The 17,819-nt window shown below is 42.2% G+C and overlaps 1 protein-coding gene across 10 annotated transcripts in view; it reads left to right on the forward strand.

Moving 5' to 3' along the window:
* LOC108033640 (rho GTPase-activating protein gacF) overlaps window positions 1-11,901 on the forward strand; it is a 38,058-nt gene extending 26,157 nt beyond the window's left edge. For 5 of the 10 annotated variants that reach the window (XM_050885400.1, XM_050885401.1, XM_050885399.1 and 2 more), the window contains 8 exons: window positions 876-1,083; window positions 1,140-1,376; window positions 1,732-1,913; window positions 3,365-3,575; window positions 4,011-4,136; window positions 4,205-4,347; window positions 7,477-8,587; window positions 9,133-11,901. In XM_050885400.1, the coding sequence (XP_050741357.1) occupies window positions 876-1,083; window positions 1,140-1,376; window positions 1,732-1,913; window positions 3,365-3,575; window positions 4,011-4,136; window positions 4,205-4,347; window positions 7,477-8,587; window positions 9,133-10,404 (3,490 nt within the window). In that variant the 3' untranslated portion in view covers window positions 10,405-11,901. Of the gene's footprint in view, window positions 1-875; window positions 1,084-1,139; window positions 1,377-1,731; window positions 1,914-3,364; window positions 3,576-4,010; window positions 4,137-4,204; window positions 4,348-6,106; window positions 6,435-7,476; window positions 8,588-9,132 lie in introns of those variants that run through there. The other 5 variants (XR_007763521.1, XR_006368346.2, XM_050885402.1 and 2 more) reach the window with 3 other exon arrangements.
* The last annotated feature ends 5,918 nt before the right edge of the window (window positions 11,902-17,819 follow it).

A 17,819-nucleotide genomic window follows, 5' to 3' on the forward strand; every position in this document is an offset into this window, starting at 1 on the left:
GCTTCCGTTTCCGCTGCGCCATTGTGCAGGCAGTTACTTCCTCTTCCTCTGGCCCTTCCTTTTGTTTTCCGTCCTCATTGAGTTGCAAATTCCTTCGTCCTGCGGCACCTCCACCATTTGCCAACAAAAAATTGTTGTGCTGCCCAAATTATTTTGTGCCTCCCATTTTTTGTCCAACATTTCAGAAGCGATTGTCCCGTGACCTGTAGATGTCAATGGTTTTTTTTGGGGCCAGGATACTGTTTTGTGGTCAGTTGGATAAGACAATTTTTTTGTGGACGTTTAAATATTTTATAAAGACATGAAGGCCCAACCAAGTCTTGGTAAAACTTAAAATCTATACCAAAATAAAAATATGAGATATGCAGGTTTAATAGACCCACAATAATAATAATGACTAAATCCCTTACTATATTTCACTTGAACCCAGCAAGAAAGTCCCAACCTTCGAACACCATTGGAATGTTAAGAGCTGATTGTCCTTAAATTCTTGATTGCATACCTTCTCATGAACGAGTAAACAAATCTCTGTAAATAAATTATTCAACATGAAACCACATAATTGAATTGGAAGGACGAATTTAATACATGTTTGCTGTTGTTCAAGTGCGGTCTCTTATGCAAATTGTGGGAAAATTTATGTTAAATGCCCATTCCTGTTTGTCAATGTAAATAAAACCTGCCGAAATGAGTGTGGTGTGATGGATGTCAAGACATTTTCGAGATAGCCATATCATAATTAGTTATAGTTTTAGTTGTACTATACAAACAAGTTTCCTTAGTTAGCAAATCTTCATCAAAGTATGCTCTCTAATAATTCTATAACTGTGGAGTACGCTGAGCCTGGGAGCTAATACTCGGTTGACATGTTTCAGGCCCAACATCAAGTATCAGTACTCCGCTCTCGACAGTGGCAATGGCATCGTGGAGCGAAGTCCCCGGGAGCGGGCCCAGCGGGAGAAGGCCCTGAATGCCACTCAGGAATGGATTCAGAGTGCCAATGGGCGCTACGAGGTGATCGCCCACCTGGACGAGATCGGTTCGAGGCATGGCAAGAACTGGTTTCTGGTCACAGATGCTTCGGTGAGAGCTTTTGCTTCTGTTCTAGTCCCTTAAATATATAATGTTCCTTTTTTAAGGTCCGCACTGATCGTCTGCTGACCCTGCTACCTCTGCCCCCCGACTGCGTGGCCTTCGAGGACCTCCCGCCCAACGAAAGCGCCAGGGAAATACTCATGGAGCTCCTGGGCTCGCTGCATCACCCGTACATATATCCCGTTCTCGATCTGGGCTTCTTGCGGAACAGCTCGTATGACTACGCCTGCCTGGTGACGCCCTTCAACTCGCGGGGCAGTCTCAAAGATCTCATATATAAGGTAAAGAAAAGGAGAGAATCCAAGCGAATATTTCTACAGAATATAAAAAAAAATCTTTAGAAAGTATGAAGACCCATCGGCAGCAAAAGCGGTTGAAAAGTAACCGAATTTAAAATAGAATGATTATTCTACCAAAAATTCAAAAATTATGTAATAGCTATTGAAGCTATACTTTAATTTAGGGGTACCTAAGTATTTATAGAAACCTTTTTTGAAGAGTAAATTAAATTTAATCTTTTTTTAGGTATTACTTCGTATTTATAGAACGTCATTAATGAAAATTTTCTATACCCAAAAAAACAATTGATCCAGCCTAAGTCCACCAACAGTAATTAGAATCCATTTCCCATTCCAGGCACAGTGGAACGAGCCGTGGGCCAGGAAGTACACGCGTAAGCCGAACGGCTTACCGGTGAGCCAGGTGCAGCGCCTGGGGCGACAGATCCTGGAGGCACTGCTCTTCCTGAAGGAGCGTGGCTTTCCGCTTCACGGTCACCTGCACAGCGGCAATGTCATCCTGCAGAACGGGGCCGCCAGGTGAGTCCATTGTCAATTGGGGCCCGCTCAACTGTGAACTAATTTAATAATGGCTAAAATATTTGATATCGAACCGTGGGCGGACATGCAAAATTCACCGAAATAGAAGCGAAAGAGATTTCAGCCCAAAATGGCAAATTAAAAGCAATTCCCCAGAATCGTTGGCCATTTCAGGGCACTTTAAATGCATGTCCCTGCTTTTGGGTCCCCTCCCCATGCCCCTTTGTGACCCATGTAACTGTTGTGCGACAACGCGTAAAACACCTCCCTACCCCATTTACCCTCCATCCACCACCACCCACTGGCAAACATCGAATGGGTGTTACAAAAATAAAGCTCTAGCTTTTTGCCATTTTAAAAATAAATGGTCGGCACAAAAAGTTGCTTATACTGCAGCTAGGGGATGGGGCTGAAAGGGAAAGGCGGCTGTGTGCATGCGAGAAATTCCTATAGGTGAAAGTCGATTAAAGTGCGGATTTTTTGCCGCTCAAGTTTGCGCCAAGTGCATGACCCAATTTTGCTGCCTTCGTCGCCAGGGAATCGCTGTGTGCATTGAAAAGCTGATTTTCATATAAATTGCTTATACATACGTACAGCCATCGATAGGGCAGCAGAAAAGTTAAAATACCAAGGAGCAGAGGTGCAGGAAAATAGAGATTGGTAAGCTGAAAAGCTGATTGACGGAGTGGAAGGGAAAATACTTGCTCAAGTGGGATTGAAATAAGAATCTCTAACTTTCAATGGTAATAAAGAAACAGATGTAGAAAGCAGACAAGACTATCATGGCTGAATCGCAGCTATAAAAACGGGATGCAATTAAAGGGATTTATCAAAGGCTCAGACCTTTGATTACAGAGGAGATACAGATACGAACGGTGAGCAGAGAATACTAGTAATTGTAAATAAGGAAATACAGGCTCTTAAAAGTATGAGGCATAGTAGTAAACATAGCGTTGTGACAACCAGAACCAATATACTATTCTGCCACGGCAACTAACATCTTCAAAACAGCTATTGTCAGCCAATTTAGGATACCTTTTCCAACTAGTCAGCAGTATTGCGCTCTAATGAATACCGAGAACCGCTGGCAGAACCCTCGAACGGAAAGCCCGGCCAATCCGCAGTATACATACAGCACTGTGTAGTGCCATAATATTGTCATATCAGGTCTGACATACGCTCTTTGCCATAAAGGCACATCGCAAGAGGGGAAAGGAAGGGCAGATGGTACCCTGCCAGCCCTCTCTCGCTCGCACATAAATCCATAAAAGTAGACACTTTGTGGCCGCCATTTCCACGTGTTGGCCATCAATATGTATGGCAGAACCGCCATCGAATACGTTGCATAATTAAGGCCGAAAACAGAAGGGATGGTGGGAGGGCTGAAAGGACCGCCATTTAATTATGCATTTGCCGCGACATTTATTCCCTTTTAATTTTCCGCCCATCAGGTTATCGGGCCTCGAGAACGGCCTCCTGGGCCTCAGTTCGCGCATTAACGCCGTCATGTGGTCCCGATCGGTCACCGATATCGAAAACGTGGACATCGTCTGCTTCGGTCACCTGCTCTACGAGATGTGCACGGGTCAGGAGCTGACCACCCCCAAACCGTCCATAAGGGTGCTCGAGATGGAGCTGCAGCACTACCCACAAATTGGCCAGGTTAGTGAAAACCTAAAAAGAGAAACTTATATGATACAGTCATTATTTTAATATAATTTAATTCCTTCTATCCACTTTTATTTTTCTTGTTTCATTTGAGATAACTTTAACTTAAAATTACATTTTTCAATTGTAAACGTCGCACTGTAAACATTTATTATTCAAATATAAAAATGATCATTATGTGTTTGTGTCTGTGAACAAGTTCATTTGATATATCACTAAGAGTTTTGGCAAATTATCTATTACATTTGTTATTGGCATAATAATTTTCTTATAATTTGTATTTTATTATTTTATTTTCTTTTTATTTTCCAGACAAGAAAAAAAGTAATGTATAGTTTATTTGCTAACATTTTAGTGTTACAAATTGACATGAACTTGTGGAGAGGAGACACGAAGAATTTCACTCAGACCAAGTAATCTTTTTTACAGATTCTGGAAATATTAGGTCTAATCTTTGAGCCGCCAAGCGGTGTCTGCCCCTCCGTCGAGGACCTAGTCCTTTGCGATCTGTTTCGCAGCATTGATTTGCGCGAGCTGCGTGGACCCTGTTTCAGTGTAAGTGTTAGCTTAAATTTATACCTCTGGTTTGCGGGTCACAACATTAGAGCTCTACTTCATTACAGACAATTAAGCCAAGCCTCAGCAGGTCCACTCTGAACCTGCTGCAAGCGGTGAAGAAGCGCCAATGCGCCTCCCTGGGTCATTCCCTGAGTGAGGCCAACTCGCCCTGCACGCCCCCATCGACGCCACACGATCGACGCACTGGGTGAGTTTTACCAAGCCGCCTAGCCTTCTTCCACCTAGAAGCAAAATGTGCAAATTTTACTCTGTCAGTCACTGGCATATCTCACATGAACCCCTCACCACACTCACACTGACTCATACACGGTTCATCATCATGTTTTTCGGTGTGAGAGGAAAAACAAGTCTTGTATGCTCATCAAGGAATTACCAATTCGGTGTAGGATTAGGGTGTTCCAATGCAACGCCAACAAGAAGAAAAGCATAAAAAAATATGGTAATAAAAGGTTTTGTAGGCGGAATATCACTTCTCTTAGTGCTTAACGAAGTAAACTTTTTCAATTTTTAGTTTAAAAAACCAATTACCTCATTTTTTAAGTAGATTTACAAATTACCAACACTCTTTTATGAATGAATTTTCTACCGCTTCTAGTTTTTTCTAAAATTACAGTAATTTAATAGACACTTTAAGGGGTCTGTAGAGTCTAAAAACCACCACAAATTTTTCTTACAGAAAGTAGTTAAAAATTGTAGAATTATCGAATTATTTTGTCCACTATTTTACAATATCAAACTATTCTAACCAATAAAGGAAGGCCTTATAAACTGCAGCGTTGTTACCCATAAAAAATAAGCGCCCAAAATGTGACTAAACGTTGGGCGCCATATTTTTTACCGGTCTCGCTAGTCCTGTTAGTTGTGCACAGAATTATAAGTAGGTGAGCTAAACAAAGGATTTTAAACTTCCGTTGAAGTCGCTGAACCATTTTCGAATAATAATGAACCAGATTAAATCACTTCTAAAAAAACACAAAAAATTTGGTAGACTGCAGCACAGCTATAGGTGGGCCCCACGTTGGGCGCCAATAAAATCCTAGCGCGGGCCTGCTAATCCAGTTGTTGTGCGCTCACATTTTGGGCTAATAAAGAGAAAAGCACACACACATCCGAGGAGATGTTAAACAGAAGGCAACAAAAAATGGTGAGCAGGCGAGAAAAACTAACGCTGCGAACCAAGGAAAAGTGAAAAATGTTGCCATAGGCTTTACGATGTGCGTGTGCCTGTGCGTGTCTAAGGGTAATTATGATAATGTCCCGGACTCTGCTCGGCCTGACCCATCCACCCAACAAACAGAATTCAGAATTTAAAATTATGCATACAAGACAGGAGTATAATTGAGTGATAAAAGCGAGGGCCAACCAAGCGAACTAGCAAGAGAAAAAGTCCCCAAAGTAAAAAAATGCTCATTTGCTGCCTCATGTATATTTAAGCATATATTTTACCCCGTGTAAATTTACTCTGCTGCCTCAAATAAAAAATTAATTAAAATTATTTAATTAAATACTCAAACGCATGTTTTACTTTCATACTAATTAACAATATATGTAGTGGAGGATTTTTTCGACTAAAGTATTTTTTCCGTACGCAATGTTTTACTCTCTCTTTCTCTCCTACCGTACTGCCTACTACTACCAATACTACTACTCAACTTTGTTGTGTGTGTGTGTGTGTCTATCTATCTTAGTGTTGCGAAAGCGCCCAGAAATCCGTTACCGTTGCAGTTCCCGTTACAGTTGCCGCTACACCAAACCCATCATCTACTACACACATACCGATCCGCTCTTGAATGTATCTCAACGTTCATTTTTGTTTACATTACCTATGTGTGTGTTTTGTTTTTGATTTACAAACTCTTGCATTTCTGCATTTGTTTATTTACATAACCCGTTCGACTAACAAAAACCAACAACAACAACAACTACTACTACTACAACAACATCAGTGTTCTGCCTGCGCCCTATGAAGTCTTTCGTATGTACTAAACTAAGCAAACCAACCAAATTAAACCCAACCGAACCGAACCAAACCAAAGAATCCGAAACCGAACCCGAACCCAAAAACTCACAAAGAATATCTCACAATTAAATTTTACAAAACGAATATCGTGTGAAATAAAACCCAAATGAATACCTGAATAAATTTAAATAAAATCAATATACAAACCGATAAAGCAAACACATCATTTTTTGTACGAAAATTAAAGTTTTTATACCCGACGGAAAACAAAACTAGTGCTGCAAAAGAATGAATGTTTGTTGTAGCCAAATGTGGTAAGTGGCAATATTTTTGTATGCTCAAAACCACTCGAAGAGAAGCTGCACCACCCAGCAAGCAAAACCACACCGCACCACCTAATCGAATCTGCATCGGAGGAGGGCCAGCAGAGTACATAGAATATATATTTATTTATTTAGCAAGTGCAAACCACACTATCCTACGCCTTTTGTTTACTTTTGCCTTTATACGTATGTGCTGGTTGGCGTAATAAAATATTAATGTTTTCCCTGCTATTTGCTAAACTCTTTACAATAAATCCCATCTGTTCAGCTTGTAATACAAATGTTTTTCTTTATGTTGTTTATTGCATGCTGTGTAATTTGAAAACTATTTATACGTTAGAGAGGCTAAATATATTCAGCTCAAGATAGATATACATTTTAAATACATCTATCCCTTATTTAAAACCCCCGAATAACGTAGTACATTTTAGCTTTAGAAGGATAATATACAGATTAGTTTCTCCTTTTTGTAAACATTTTATGCAGTACCTTGTAGACTACAGATCCTAAATGCCAGGCATAACTCAATTTGCTGGCACAACGTAAGGCTGTTATTAGTTTAGCAGACTAAGAAAACTTCTGATTGACAAGCCAGACTCTGAAACTATGCAACATCACTACTGTATATCATATATTTGCCCCCTAATTGAGTTTACCACAAATTGAGATATCCATGTCATGACTAGAAACTTTTGCAATAGCAGCCATTTTTGGGTCACTAATTGAGTTTGTGTAGAAGGAGCTTGAAGGCAGAGCGGGCAACTTGAGCCTGATTGAAAACACGCACGCATTGACGCTTCTAGTGCAGCACCACACTCTCGCAGACAGATTCGCAATTCCAATCCCATTAGTGCATTCATCGCATACAATGACATGCCATGGCTTTTCTGCATACCCGAACACAAAAGAAAATCAAATCAGGTGCGACCGGCAGCGGTGCCGGAATGGATTCGAAAAAATTCTGAAATTTCTGATTGTTATTCTCTGCCCTTTCACCCGTTTTCCCCACCACTGCCCCACCCAAAACCCACAGCATCAGCCGAACAATGGACTCATTTGACATATCAAGCGACTCGGAGGAGGGTCTTCTGGAGGAGATTGTCGTCGGTGGCAGCTGCCATCGGCAGCACCTCCTGCGCCTGCAGCAATGGCACTCGGCGCACTCGTATGTCCACCCCTCGTACGCCTCGGAGTCGCCCATCCACTACTGTGACCCGGCGGCCCTCTATTCGGATGATAATAGCCAGGAGACGGGTCAGGATCCCCAGCCGCCGACCATTCGATGCAGCACCAGCAGCCAGAGCAACCTGGATGTCCTGCTGGCCGAGGGCTCCGTGGCCGAGGTCTACGAGGAGCAGGAGGAGGAGGAGTACTTCGAGCCCGAGGAGGAGGCCAGTGGCTCGTCGGGGGTGGGCGGCCAGAGGCTTCAGGCGCCGTCCTGCACTTCCTCGGCTGCTGGGGCCTCCTTCAACCACCAACTCACTGCCGATATGTGCAACTACAAGAACTCGAAGAGCCGGCGGCTGGAGTACTCCCTCAAGTGCCTCAAGTACGGGCGCAGTAACCCCTCCCAGGACTCGGCCTTCGGCTCTCTGACCGACAACGACCTGTCCATCGGATCGTCCAGCATTCGGTTGAGCAGCTTTCAGTCCATCTCCTCGCCCATCGACGAGGGCGTGGAGGATGTGATTATAGCCACCACTACGGGCGGCAATGAAACCTGCCTGGAACTGGCCACCATTCCGAAGAGCATGGTCTCCCAGGACTCGGCCATATCCTCGCCCTGTCGCGAGAGTTCCCCCAACAACTTCCTGCACATCGACGATGCCATGTCGGGAACGGGTTCCACTTCCTCGGGATCGAACTGCGGATCTTTTGGCAACATACGTCCGCAGCAGTTTCCCGTTTCGCTCTCTCCGAAGATCTTGGTCACGGCCACCAGCAATTCGAGCAGCTCCTCCCTGGCCTCCACCAGCAACGCGGGTCAGGGTCAAGGTCAGGCCCAGGCCCAGGGTCACGGGCCTGGGCATCCTCAGCAGCAGTTCGATCCGCCCAAGATCCTGGTTAACGATCAGAACTCCATCTACACCACATCGCCATCGAAGCGATCGGGAATGATAGAGGTGTTCTCACAGAAATACCGGGTGAGTAATTGTTCAAGACATTTTGTAGATTGCCAAATAGACTTTCAGTTAGGTAGATACATTTTTTTAAATTTTAAAATTGTGAAAAGATTAAAATAAAATTTAGATCTCACAAGAATGATCCGAACGATTCGAATAAATAAATATCTAACAATTCAAAAAAAAAACGGTTCAACGCTTCCATGGGTATGTTAAAGAAATATATCGAAAAGTCATATACGTACTTGATTAAGTTATTGAGTCAATAATTTTCAATTACCCATAAATTAAAAAATTATCATTTGGCAGATTAAATTATTAATAAGCCATTATCACCCCTGAATTACCCACAAGAATCCAAAAATACTTTTGTAGACATGATTATTTAAGAAATATTTTACATTTTTAAATCACACCTGACTTTAAAAATGGTCCAATTATTAGTTTTGTCCAATTGTCTAGTTTTAATTTCATTTTTTATTAGCAGTAAATTAGAAATAGACCTGGCTTGTTGAATTTATTGAACCTTGAAAATGATGTGGCGGTGTGAATGAAAGCTTAATTAGTCCCCCTTCCAGGTGAGCTCCTTCGAGGACATGTCCCCGAAGAGGACCTCCGACAAGCAGCACCTGAAGCACGTGAATCGGCTGGCCTTTCGCTCCCTGGAGGAGGAGCGTCGCATCGACAATGCCTTCCTGCCGATGGCGGATCGCACCCATTCGGACAATCGCGTGAACATGCAGAGCGAGAAGTACAAGAAGCTCACGCACGCCTCCTTTCGCATCAGCAAGGGTCAGGGCCAGGACTCGCCCACGGCCACGCCCACCAGCCAAACGCCCCCCAGCCAGCCGGGCAACTGCATCGAGATGCAGCGCACCGGAAGACAGACCCTCTGGCGGGACAGCAAGTTCTACCGGAAGAACCGAATCGCCAAGAGCAACGACTCTCTGATGGAGAACAATCCGTCGCCCAGGATCTCGCCCTGCTCCCTGCGGGATAATCAGTACGAGAGCAGGAGCAGCTCCCAGGCCAGCAGGAGATCGCTCAGTGGGAGCCAGCAGATGCTGAGTGTGACCACCAGTTTCTGTGGCAATGGGAGTGGCTCGCGGAGCTCAGCTAGATACTGCAGCTCCAAGAGCGAGGATCTGGGCGAGTCCTCCGACTATCTGAGAGTCATGGATGCCCGCAAGTCCTACTCCGAGAGGCACCTGGTGCGACTCAAGCAGACGGCCATTAACAACACACACAGCGAGGACGAGATGAGCTTCAACGATGACAATAATCCGACGGTATCATCGCAGGGTCAGGGGCTACGAACCGGCACCCAGTACAATCAAAAGGAGCACCACCACCAGAAGCACTATCAGTCGGGTGGCAGATGGAGCAGCAGCTGCTCCATCGGGGGCCACCTGAAGACGACCAATATAAAGACCACCTCGCTGTCCGCTCAGTCCAGCCAATCGAATTTAGTGGCCACCTCGGCAACTGCCAGCTATCGCACGCCCTCCAAGTCTCTCGACCAGAGCATCGCCACTATAGCCACCATCGCCATCCCGAGCATCCATCCCAAACCCATCCAGAGTGGCACCACCCAGGGCAGCAGCACCACCGCCAACACCACCAGCAGTGACAGCAGCAGCAGCACCACCAGCTCGGTGGACGAGTCCCCATCGAGATTGACGCTCAGCGGTGCCGACCTCTCGAGGATCTTCGTGATGGACATGGACGATGCCCCGGGCAGCACTTGCAGCGAGGAGAAGACCCCGCTGCTGGACAGTGTGGAGATGTCACCGATCAGTCCAACCGATCCGGAGCAACCCGACCTCGACAAGCTCTAAGGGGCCTCCTAAAATAACACTATATACACGCACATACAGACACGTTTTGAGCAGCCGAAATGCAAAGCATGTGATAAAGAAACCAAATATAACAGTAATCGAACGGGGAACCATAAAGTTACAGAACTACTAGGCTAGGTATGAGATGGTAAGAGGGGATAGTGTTGCAAGAGAGTTTTGGGCTCAGAGGATTTCATTGAAATCCTAAAGATCTACACCTATTTAGTTTCACAATCAGTCGATCGATTATTCCAATATTGGTTAACCTAATTATGAATCCAAAACATTTAAAAATCTGTTTTCTAACCTACACTTTTCTGAAAACTCTTTTCCAATACTAACCCCTCTGCCAGTGTTGGTTAAGGTAAGGCATTTCTAATCTTGGTTCTACACAACACACAAACGCGTACACCAACTCACTCAAATACAATTGGGCTGCTCCCGCCTTGCTAAATCCACACTCAAAGCTTTCTTCTGGTAACAATAATATTTTTCTCTTTATATTGAACTTTAGCCGGTTGCTTTTACAGCAATTCGAAATTAACTAGAATATTTATTCACTGAAGCTAATCCTAGACTGCTAAGCCACAAGACAACACAAAAAAGGCAAAGGGAATACCATCCTGCTGATTAGTTGTTTTTTTTTAGCAAAACAAAAGGGAAACCCGTTTTCGAATTATACGGAATTATACACTTTACTTGGTAGTTAATTGAATAGTTAAGACTTGAAAGCTTCGCAGCTTGGCGCATTGAAAATGTTTTACTGTAGCCTAAAATCGTTTTAAGCTCCCGGTGGGGCGTGTTTTAAATATAAATTATAACAAACATATTTTAGGGAACCAAAAAACCAACAAAAAATTAAAAGTGCAACCAAAGCCAAAGACAGTTAACCCATTGAATGGAAAATCCAAGGCGGAGTTGGAAGTATACAAGATATAACGAAAAAAGAGTTAAGATTTCTTTATTCAGTTGCCTTTGTTCAGAAAAACCACATTAGCCAGCACTTCAATATCGCAACGGAAACATAAATTTTACCCCATAAGAGCTAAACATTATCGTATAAAACCGTAAACGATAAAACAATACCGGAATGCAATCAACTTTACTAAATATCGCAAACGAAAATATCACTAAAGCCACACACAATCGAACACAAAATAAATATACTCACTAACGATCATATATATAGATGGTAATATTAGACGCACGCACTTAACTAAGACGATCCAGATTCGAACCCCGGTCTAGAGCCCAACCCCACCCGACATATTTGAAAAACTCAGATGACCTGCCACAGAGTCGCCCTTAGTTTCATTATTCGTAGTCGATGAATGAGTAGAACATTGTTTACGGGACCCTCACCCCCTAGAATGTATATGTATCCCCAATATTGTGTAAGTTCATTTTGCTTGGAATTGTTTGTGTATACACGTATGTACTCCCCATGTAACTCCCAAGATGGGAGAGGCCCTTGAGATCTAACAAATAAACGAGAAAATCAAGCATAATTAAGAGTTTTATTTGACAAAAATTGGGTGGTTGATGTGCAACACAAATAGGAATACTTTTTATTATTGCGCTGATTTAGTGCAGAACCTAATATTATAAAATCGCATAGTTTCAATCTTAATAATTTTAATATTTCTTTTGACTTCAGGGATATTATAAAGCGTTTCCCAGTTCTAATATTTTTTAAATTGCCGAATTTTCCCATTGTGCCAATGGCATTTAGCGAGTGCACCCACCAACGCGTGAGCTAGCAGGTTCACCAACCTACGACACCCACCACGCGTGACTTACGTTTATTATACATTACATCTACATGGGTTCTCCTACATGGGACAGGTTCGATTCTACTTCGCTAGGTGTCGCACCAAACCAACCGGTTGGAATTGATGCATCAAGAAGAAATTCCGACCAAAAAATGTTTATAACCAAAATAAATATCCTTATTTTGTTTTATTTTATTTCTTTAGCATTTTTGTACAAAATGAAAAATTAAAAAATATTTAAAATTGGGTTGAATTTAAACGGATATTGAAAAAGCATTACCTAATTCCGACCTCCTATATTTATATAATACAGAACCTTTTTTGTACAATGCCCCTTACCTATTCCCTGCTACTCTTCACTTTAACCTTACGAAATGAAAGCGGCTATACTTTGGTAAGTTCAAAGGTTTTTACAAAAATGTTGGTTATTAACTCGAATTCTTTACATTTGCAGAAGTTTATTTTTTTGGCTTAAAACATTTATTTTATGCTCTAGAAGACTAATTTTTCCACCTTGGTTTTATTTAGGATTTTCCCAAAACATTCGAATTGTGCATGCGTGACCAATAAGCCTGGAAGGGAAAATATTCGGGTGGGAGTGGCACACCCATTTCATAATTTAGTTGCCATATTTATGATTATGTCCTGTCATGTCCTGTTCGTGTTTCGCAGCCCGTTACTGTGGCTCCGTGCATCCAACGTGCAGCATCCTAAACAAACAGTCGATGAGCATAGGACAGCAAACTAATAAAATTCAGCACCCCTCCTTCCTGACGAGGGTCCTGTCCGCTATATTTTGCCCCGTAAATTTCTCCATTGTTTCAGGAGCTGCAATTATGGGAATTTGGCAATTTTACGGACACCGAAACGGAACTGGACGGCGGTCAGTCGGTCTAACAATATAATTTACAGCGCTTTTGTGTAGCGAGGCGTGAATTTACTACTCAAAACTGAACCCCCTGGAATTTCACAGGCCGACTCTAGTCCGGTTAATCGCATTTGTTGGTTTTGTAATTATAATACCGGGCCAGGGAAATGATTTTGGCATTTCAATTTGTACTGCCAACCGCAGTTTTCGACCCCTTTTTCCCTGGTCACTTTCGATTTCAGAATGCTATCCTTGGCGCAGGCGCAGCTGCTGCCTATCCTCCCCTCCTCTGCGCGTGCCGCTTTCGCAGCAGGACACCATGTCCATTCACAGCCTGGCAATGTTTTCCCTCGGTTTTTCGCCTTCTGAGTGGCAATTTCGCTGTCGTTAGTTTATACAGCAAAAAGGATTAAAAGGACTTCTCGCGGTTGCCTTTGTGCTCAGCCAATTTACCGTAAAATTCACTGCTTTTCTCCTTTTCAAAAATATATTACTGTGCCGGGATTTGGTTTTTTTTGCCTTTTTTCCGGAGTTTTCCCCGCTTTTTTGCGCACATTTTTCAATTGTTTGTGTCGCGGTGAAAGTGACAAATTCCCGGTGTCCCATCTGAAGATTTATGTGCCGATTCAGCTATTGAAGTGGTTCAGTGGTTGAGTGGCTTGGTGGTGCCATCCCCATTGTATCTACCTCTCAAGGGTTGAGGGGCGTGGCCGCTATGCGATCGAAAGTCAGCCTATGAGATTTATGTGATGCAACTACAATTTTCAGGCAGATGATCGCTGAGGGAATTCTTGGGTGACATTGGAAACGAAAAAAAAATATTTAAAAAATGAAATGTCAACTAAAAAAGTGTACAAATGAAATCAGAATTCATGGAAGGATATATTTCAATTGTCAGTTAAATATTAAACCATATATTTGCTTTTAAATAATATAGAATTTGAACTTTTAAAATTTGCCCAAATTGGCTAACTGCTAACAAAAGCAAAGCTATTACAAAACCGGTCAAATGTTATATGTTCAGCGACCCGTTGTGGGACATGGTCAATGCCATGTCCAGTGTCCGATTTCCACTTGGCAATTTTCACAGCTTGGCGAGCAAGTGTTTTGTCATTTAGCTCAACTCCGTTTTCCGCACACGCGAAATTATTCTCGCATGAAAATTGAAAAACATGTTCGCGTCTCGCGGGGGAAACCCAATACGCGTGTGCACCAACATTGTCATTCATTCATTCGGCGACCCATTCATCCAGTCACTTACTCATTCAATACATTCTCGGCAAACGCATGTCGATTTTTTAATTAAAAAATATTTTCAATCGGCTGGCCAACTGCTGGGAAATTAGCCTTAAGTGCCCCGAGTTGTCAAGCTGTGCGCAGGCGCAGTGGAATTTTTGAAGTCCTTCTGGCGGCGCAGGCGCCTGTCCAGCTGTCCATAAATCATCCGTCTATTGCGAAGTTGTGTAACGCCGATTTCACTATTTTTTACGGCCTTTTTACGAGTGACCTCCCCGTGTTGACCTCCTACGTTCGAGGGATGGTTAATCGACCTTAGTCAAAGTTTTGTCAACGTTTATATATGATTCTAGCTGTTTTTTGGTGGATGATTCGGATTTTTCGGTACTTATAGCGGACTGGACAGAGTGAAGTGCTTCTGTTGTGTGCATTAATGATTTTTTGCTGTTTTGCTATTTTAGGAGATGTTAAACTGCATTTACAAGTTTGTGCGAGGGGAGGGAAACAATTTAGATTAACTTTTTGGGAGAAGCAAGGGCGCCTGATTTATAAGGATTAAAACTTTAAAACATTAAAATTTTAATGAAAAAAAAAAACTACGAAAAATTTTAGTTTGTTTCATTATGTAGTATCTTAAAATAAATTAATTTTTGGAAAGTCTTGAACTTAAAACTATTTATGTACAACTTATGCGTTTTCTTGTAACTACGAAAAATCGTCTCGCCTACTTTCAAGTCCAAACGCTTCCTGCCAAATAAATAAACAATTTACCGACAATTTGTTTTATTTCCACTTAACTTATAATTCCATTTTATTTTCCCCCAAATTAGCATCGAAAGCCTCACAGCAGCACGCCTATTACGATCCACCATTATGACATAATTAAATATATGTAGTCCCATTACCAAATTGTTTATTTGGCGTAATCGTTGTTTCTTTAATGGCTCATTGCCAAAAGTATAAAAACTTTCTTTTATATTCGTCGCCGCATGAAAGCAATTATTGTGCCAATATATTATTGATAGACATGTCAAGTATTCCCATCATCGTGCTGATTGTCATTAACATCATCGTGATTATCATCTTCAATGGCGGGACCAAATCTTCGATTTTAAGTATGCTGCAATTGATTTAATTTTGGAAATTCGAATTTCGATTGCGTCGCACGTGCGAGCGATTAATTTTTGTACATTTTTTATGGGCTCTCTTTTTTTTTGGGTGGTGTTGTAATCCTCCTCTTTGAAATATCCTGCGGTGCCTGCTGATTTCATCTGTCTCCCTTTATGGACTTTTCCTTACGTTTCATTGGCACCTTTTTTATTCGTCGTTGCGGTTTTTGATATTCAATATATGCCGCGCCTGCAGTTGTCACCCGTGGAGAATCCGAAAAGTAGGGGATATTGGCCAACCAGAGAAGGGAGTCGGGGAATTTCACAACTGTCTGTTATGCGAAATTAAATACCCGGTAATTGTCAGTCGATTGTGGTCGGAAGTGGCAAGCATAAAGTTCACAAGCGATAAAGAAATCGCAGAAAATAAAAGGCGCGCCATTTTAAAAATACGCGAAGTCTTGACATGTTTTTATATTCTGAAAATCATTAAAAGCTATTTTTGCTTGCGACTGAGTAAGAGTTACCAATAATTTTAGTCTTAAATGATTGGTTAGTTTAATTAATAAAAAAAAAATTAACCTCGTTTCGATGGATAAAGTCAAGAACATAAGGACGCAGATTTTCGTCTTCTGCATTACTTTAAGTGTAGCTACTTTCCATTTTGTTACAATTATAGATGTGGGTATCTAACGACTGGATTTGTGTAGAGGCTCTGCTCCGAACACCCACTTTCGGTTCACCCGGACACTCCTCCCATGCATATTAACCCCTTTTGCGACCACCCCGAATCGTTGGTATTTTCTCACCCGCGTTCGGCGTGCAAATCCCGACAATTATGCGGGTTTTAAAATGATTGCTAACCCAAAGCTCCTGCCCGTGCCCTTGGCTATTTGCGTAACTCTCCGGCATCTGGATGCTGTCTATATTAAATGGAATTGCCATGTACATTACAATTTTCACGGCTGAGCTGAGCGGACACACCTCGTCCGTAGCCATGTGAAGAGATCGCTCGGGGGCAACTGTATCCGTGGTCCATAAATGCAATCAACCACTCCAGAGTCCGAGAACAAAAACAGGCGAGCGGATGGAGCTGGTAGGAGTTTCTCCTGCGGTGTCTGTACATTTGCAACAGATTTTTTCAAGTGCAGGCGACCACTTCAGCGCGGGCAACCCTCCTCGTACGCCCTCCCATTATTTTTAACCCTTTACTGGTAATTTATGCAAATTAAAGCGCACTCCATTTCGCGCCATCACATACAAAAAAAAGGGAAAACAAAAATGCATCGGACAAAAAATATATGTTCTATACTTTGATTTGTTGTTTGTTTTGCCGTTGTCCGCCGGGCGCATGCGCAGCTACAACAATTGTTAATTGTTTCGCTTTAGTCGTTATTTTGGAAAGGAAACGGAAATATTGAAAGTACAGACAGGGGGAGGAAGGGTGCCAGGAGCTCGTGGCCATATAAATTGCCGTTAATTGACGGGTGCCTTTACACGAAGGGCTCTAACTGTACTCAAAAGCGTTTAAATTTATGATATATGCTGATATTACTCATAAAAAATGTATTTAAAAATGTTTAATAATAATAGAGAGTTATTAAAAATCTAAAAAATTGAAGCCACTTTTTAAAAACTAAATAATAAAGTTTTACAAAAATCATATATCATTTTTGGAACGTTTACCTTAAGAGTAGGAAACAGTTTAAAATAAAATAAAGTATACCCTTGATAAAACCATTTTACAAATATCTGATAACAACCCAAATTCCTTTTAAATCAAAGTGTTATGTCCCCAACAAATAAATAATACCTATCCTCGATATCCATCTTTCATCCGTCCATTGTAGCTGTCAAAGTGTGAAAACAAAAGCGAACGCATGAGCATCAAATATGTTTTCTTATCTCGCCTGCATCTCCTAACTTTCCGCCTCAAAATATTGTTTTGGGTTGTCAAAATAAAGGCCCATAGATGGAGATTATCCAGGACCCTACACCCTGACCACCTTCCTTTTCGATCATGATTCCTGTAGATTTCAGATCGCCGGTACTGCAGCGACCACTTCAAAAGTGCTTATCCCAAAGGTCCTGGGTCAAAATGTTTCAATTCTGAGCAGAGATTTTAACGCGGATGCTGTTGCCTGGAAATCAACCCTCGGCATCTAAATCTGCATGTTTGTTGTTTTTTAAAACGTTTTTAATACGGAAAATGTCACAAAAAATATCAGGAGTAGTTGGCTGACGTGAAACGGGTTCATTTGAATGACAATCGAGGGAGGGAGGAAGGGATCTGTGGATGATGACGGCGATGAGGCTGTGCCCGAGTTTTTGATGAGCTTGTAATGCCCTCGATGAGCTTGGGTTCCGTTCGCCTTTCGGGCGTTGCAGCTGCCCGCGGATTGGAAATGTTTTGTCTGACTGAGGTTTTCA

Source organism: Drosophila biarmipes, chromosome 2L, assembly GCF_025231255.1.
Source record: "Drosophila biarmipes strain raj3 chromosome 2L, RU_DBia_V1.1, whole genome shotgun sequence".
Taxonomy (NCBI): Eukaryota; Metazoa; Arthropoda; class Insecta; order Diptera; family Drosophilidae; genus Drosophila; species Drosophila biarmipes.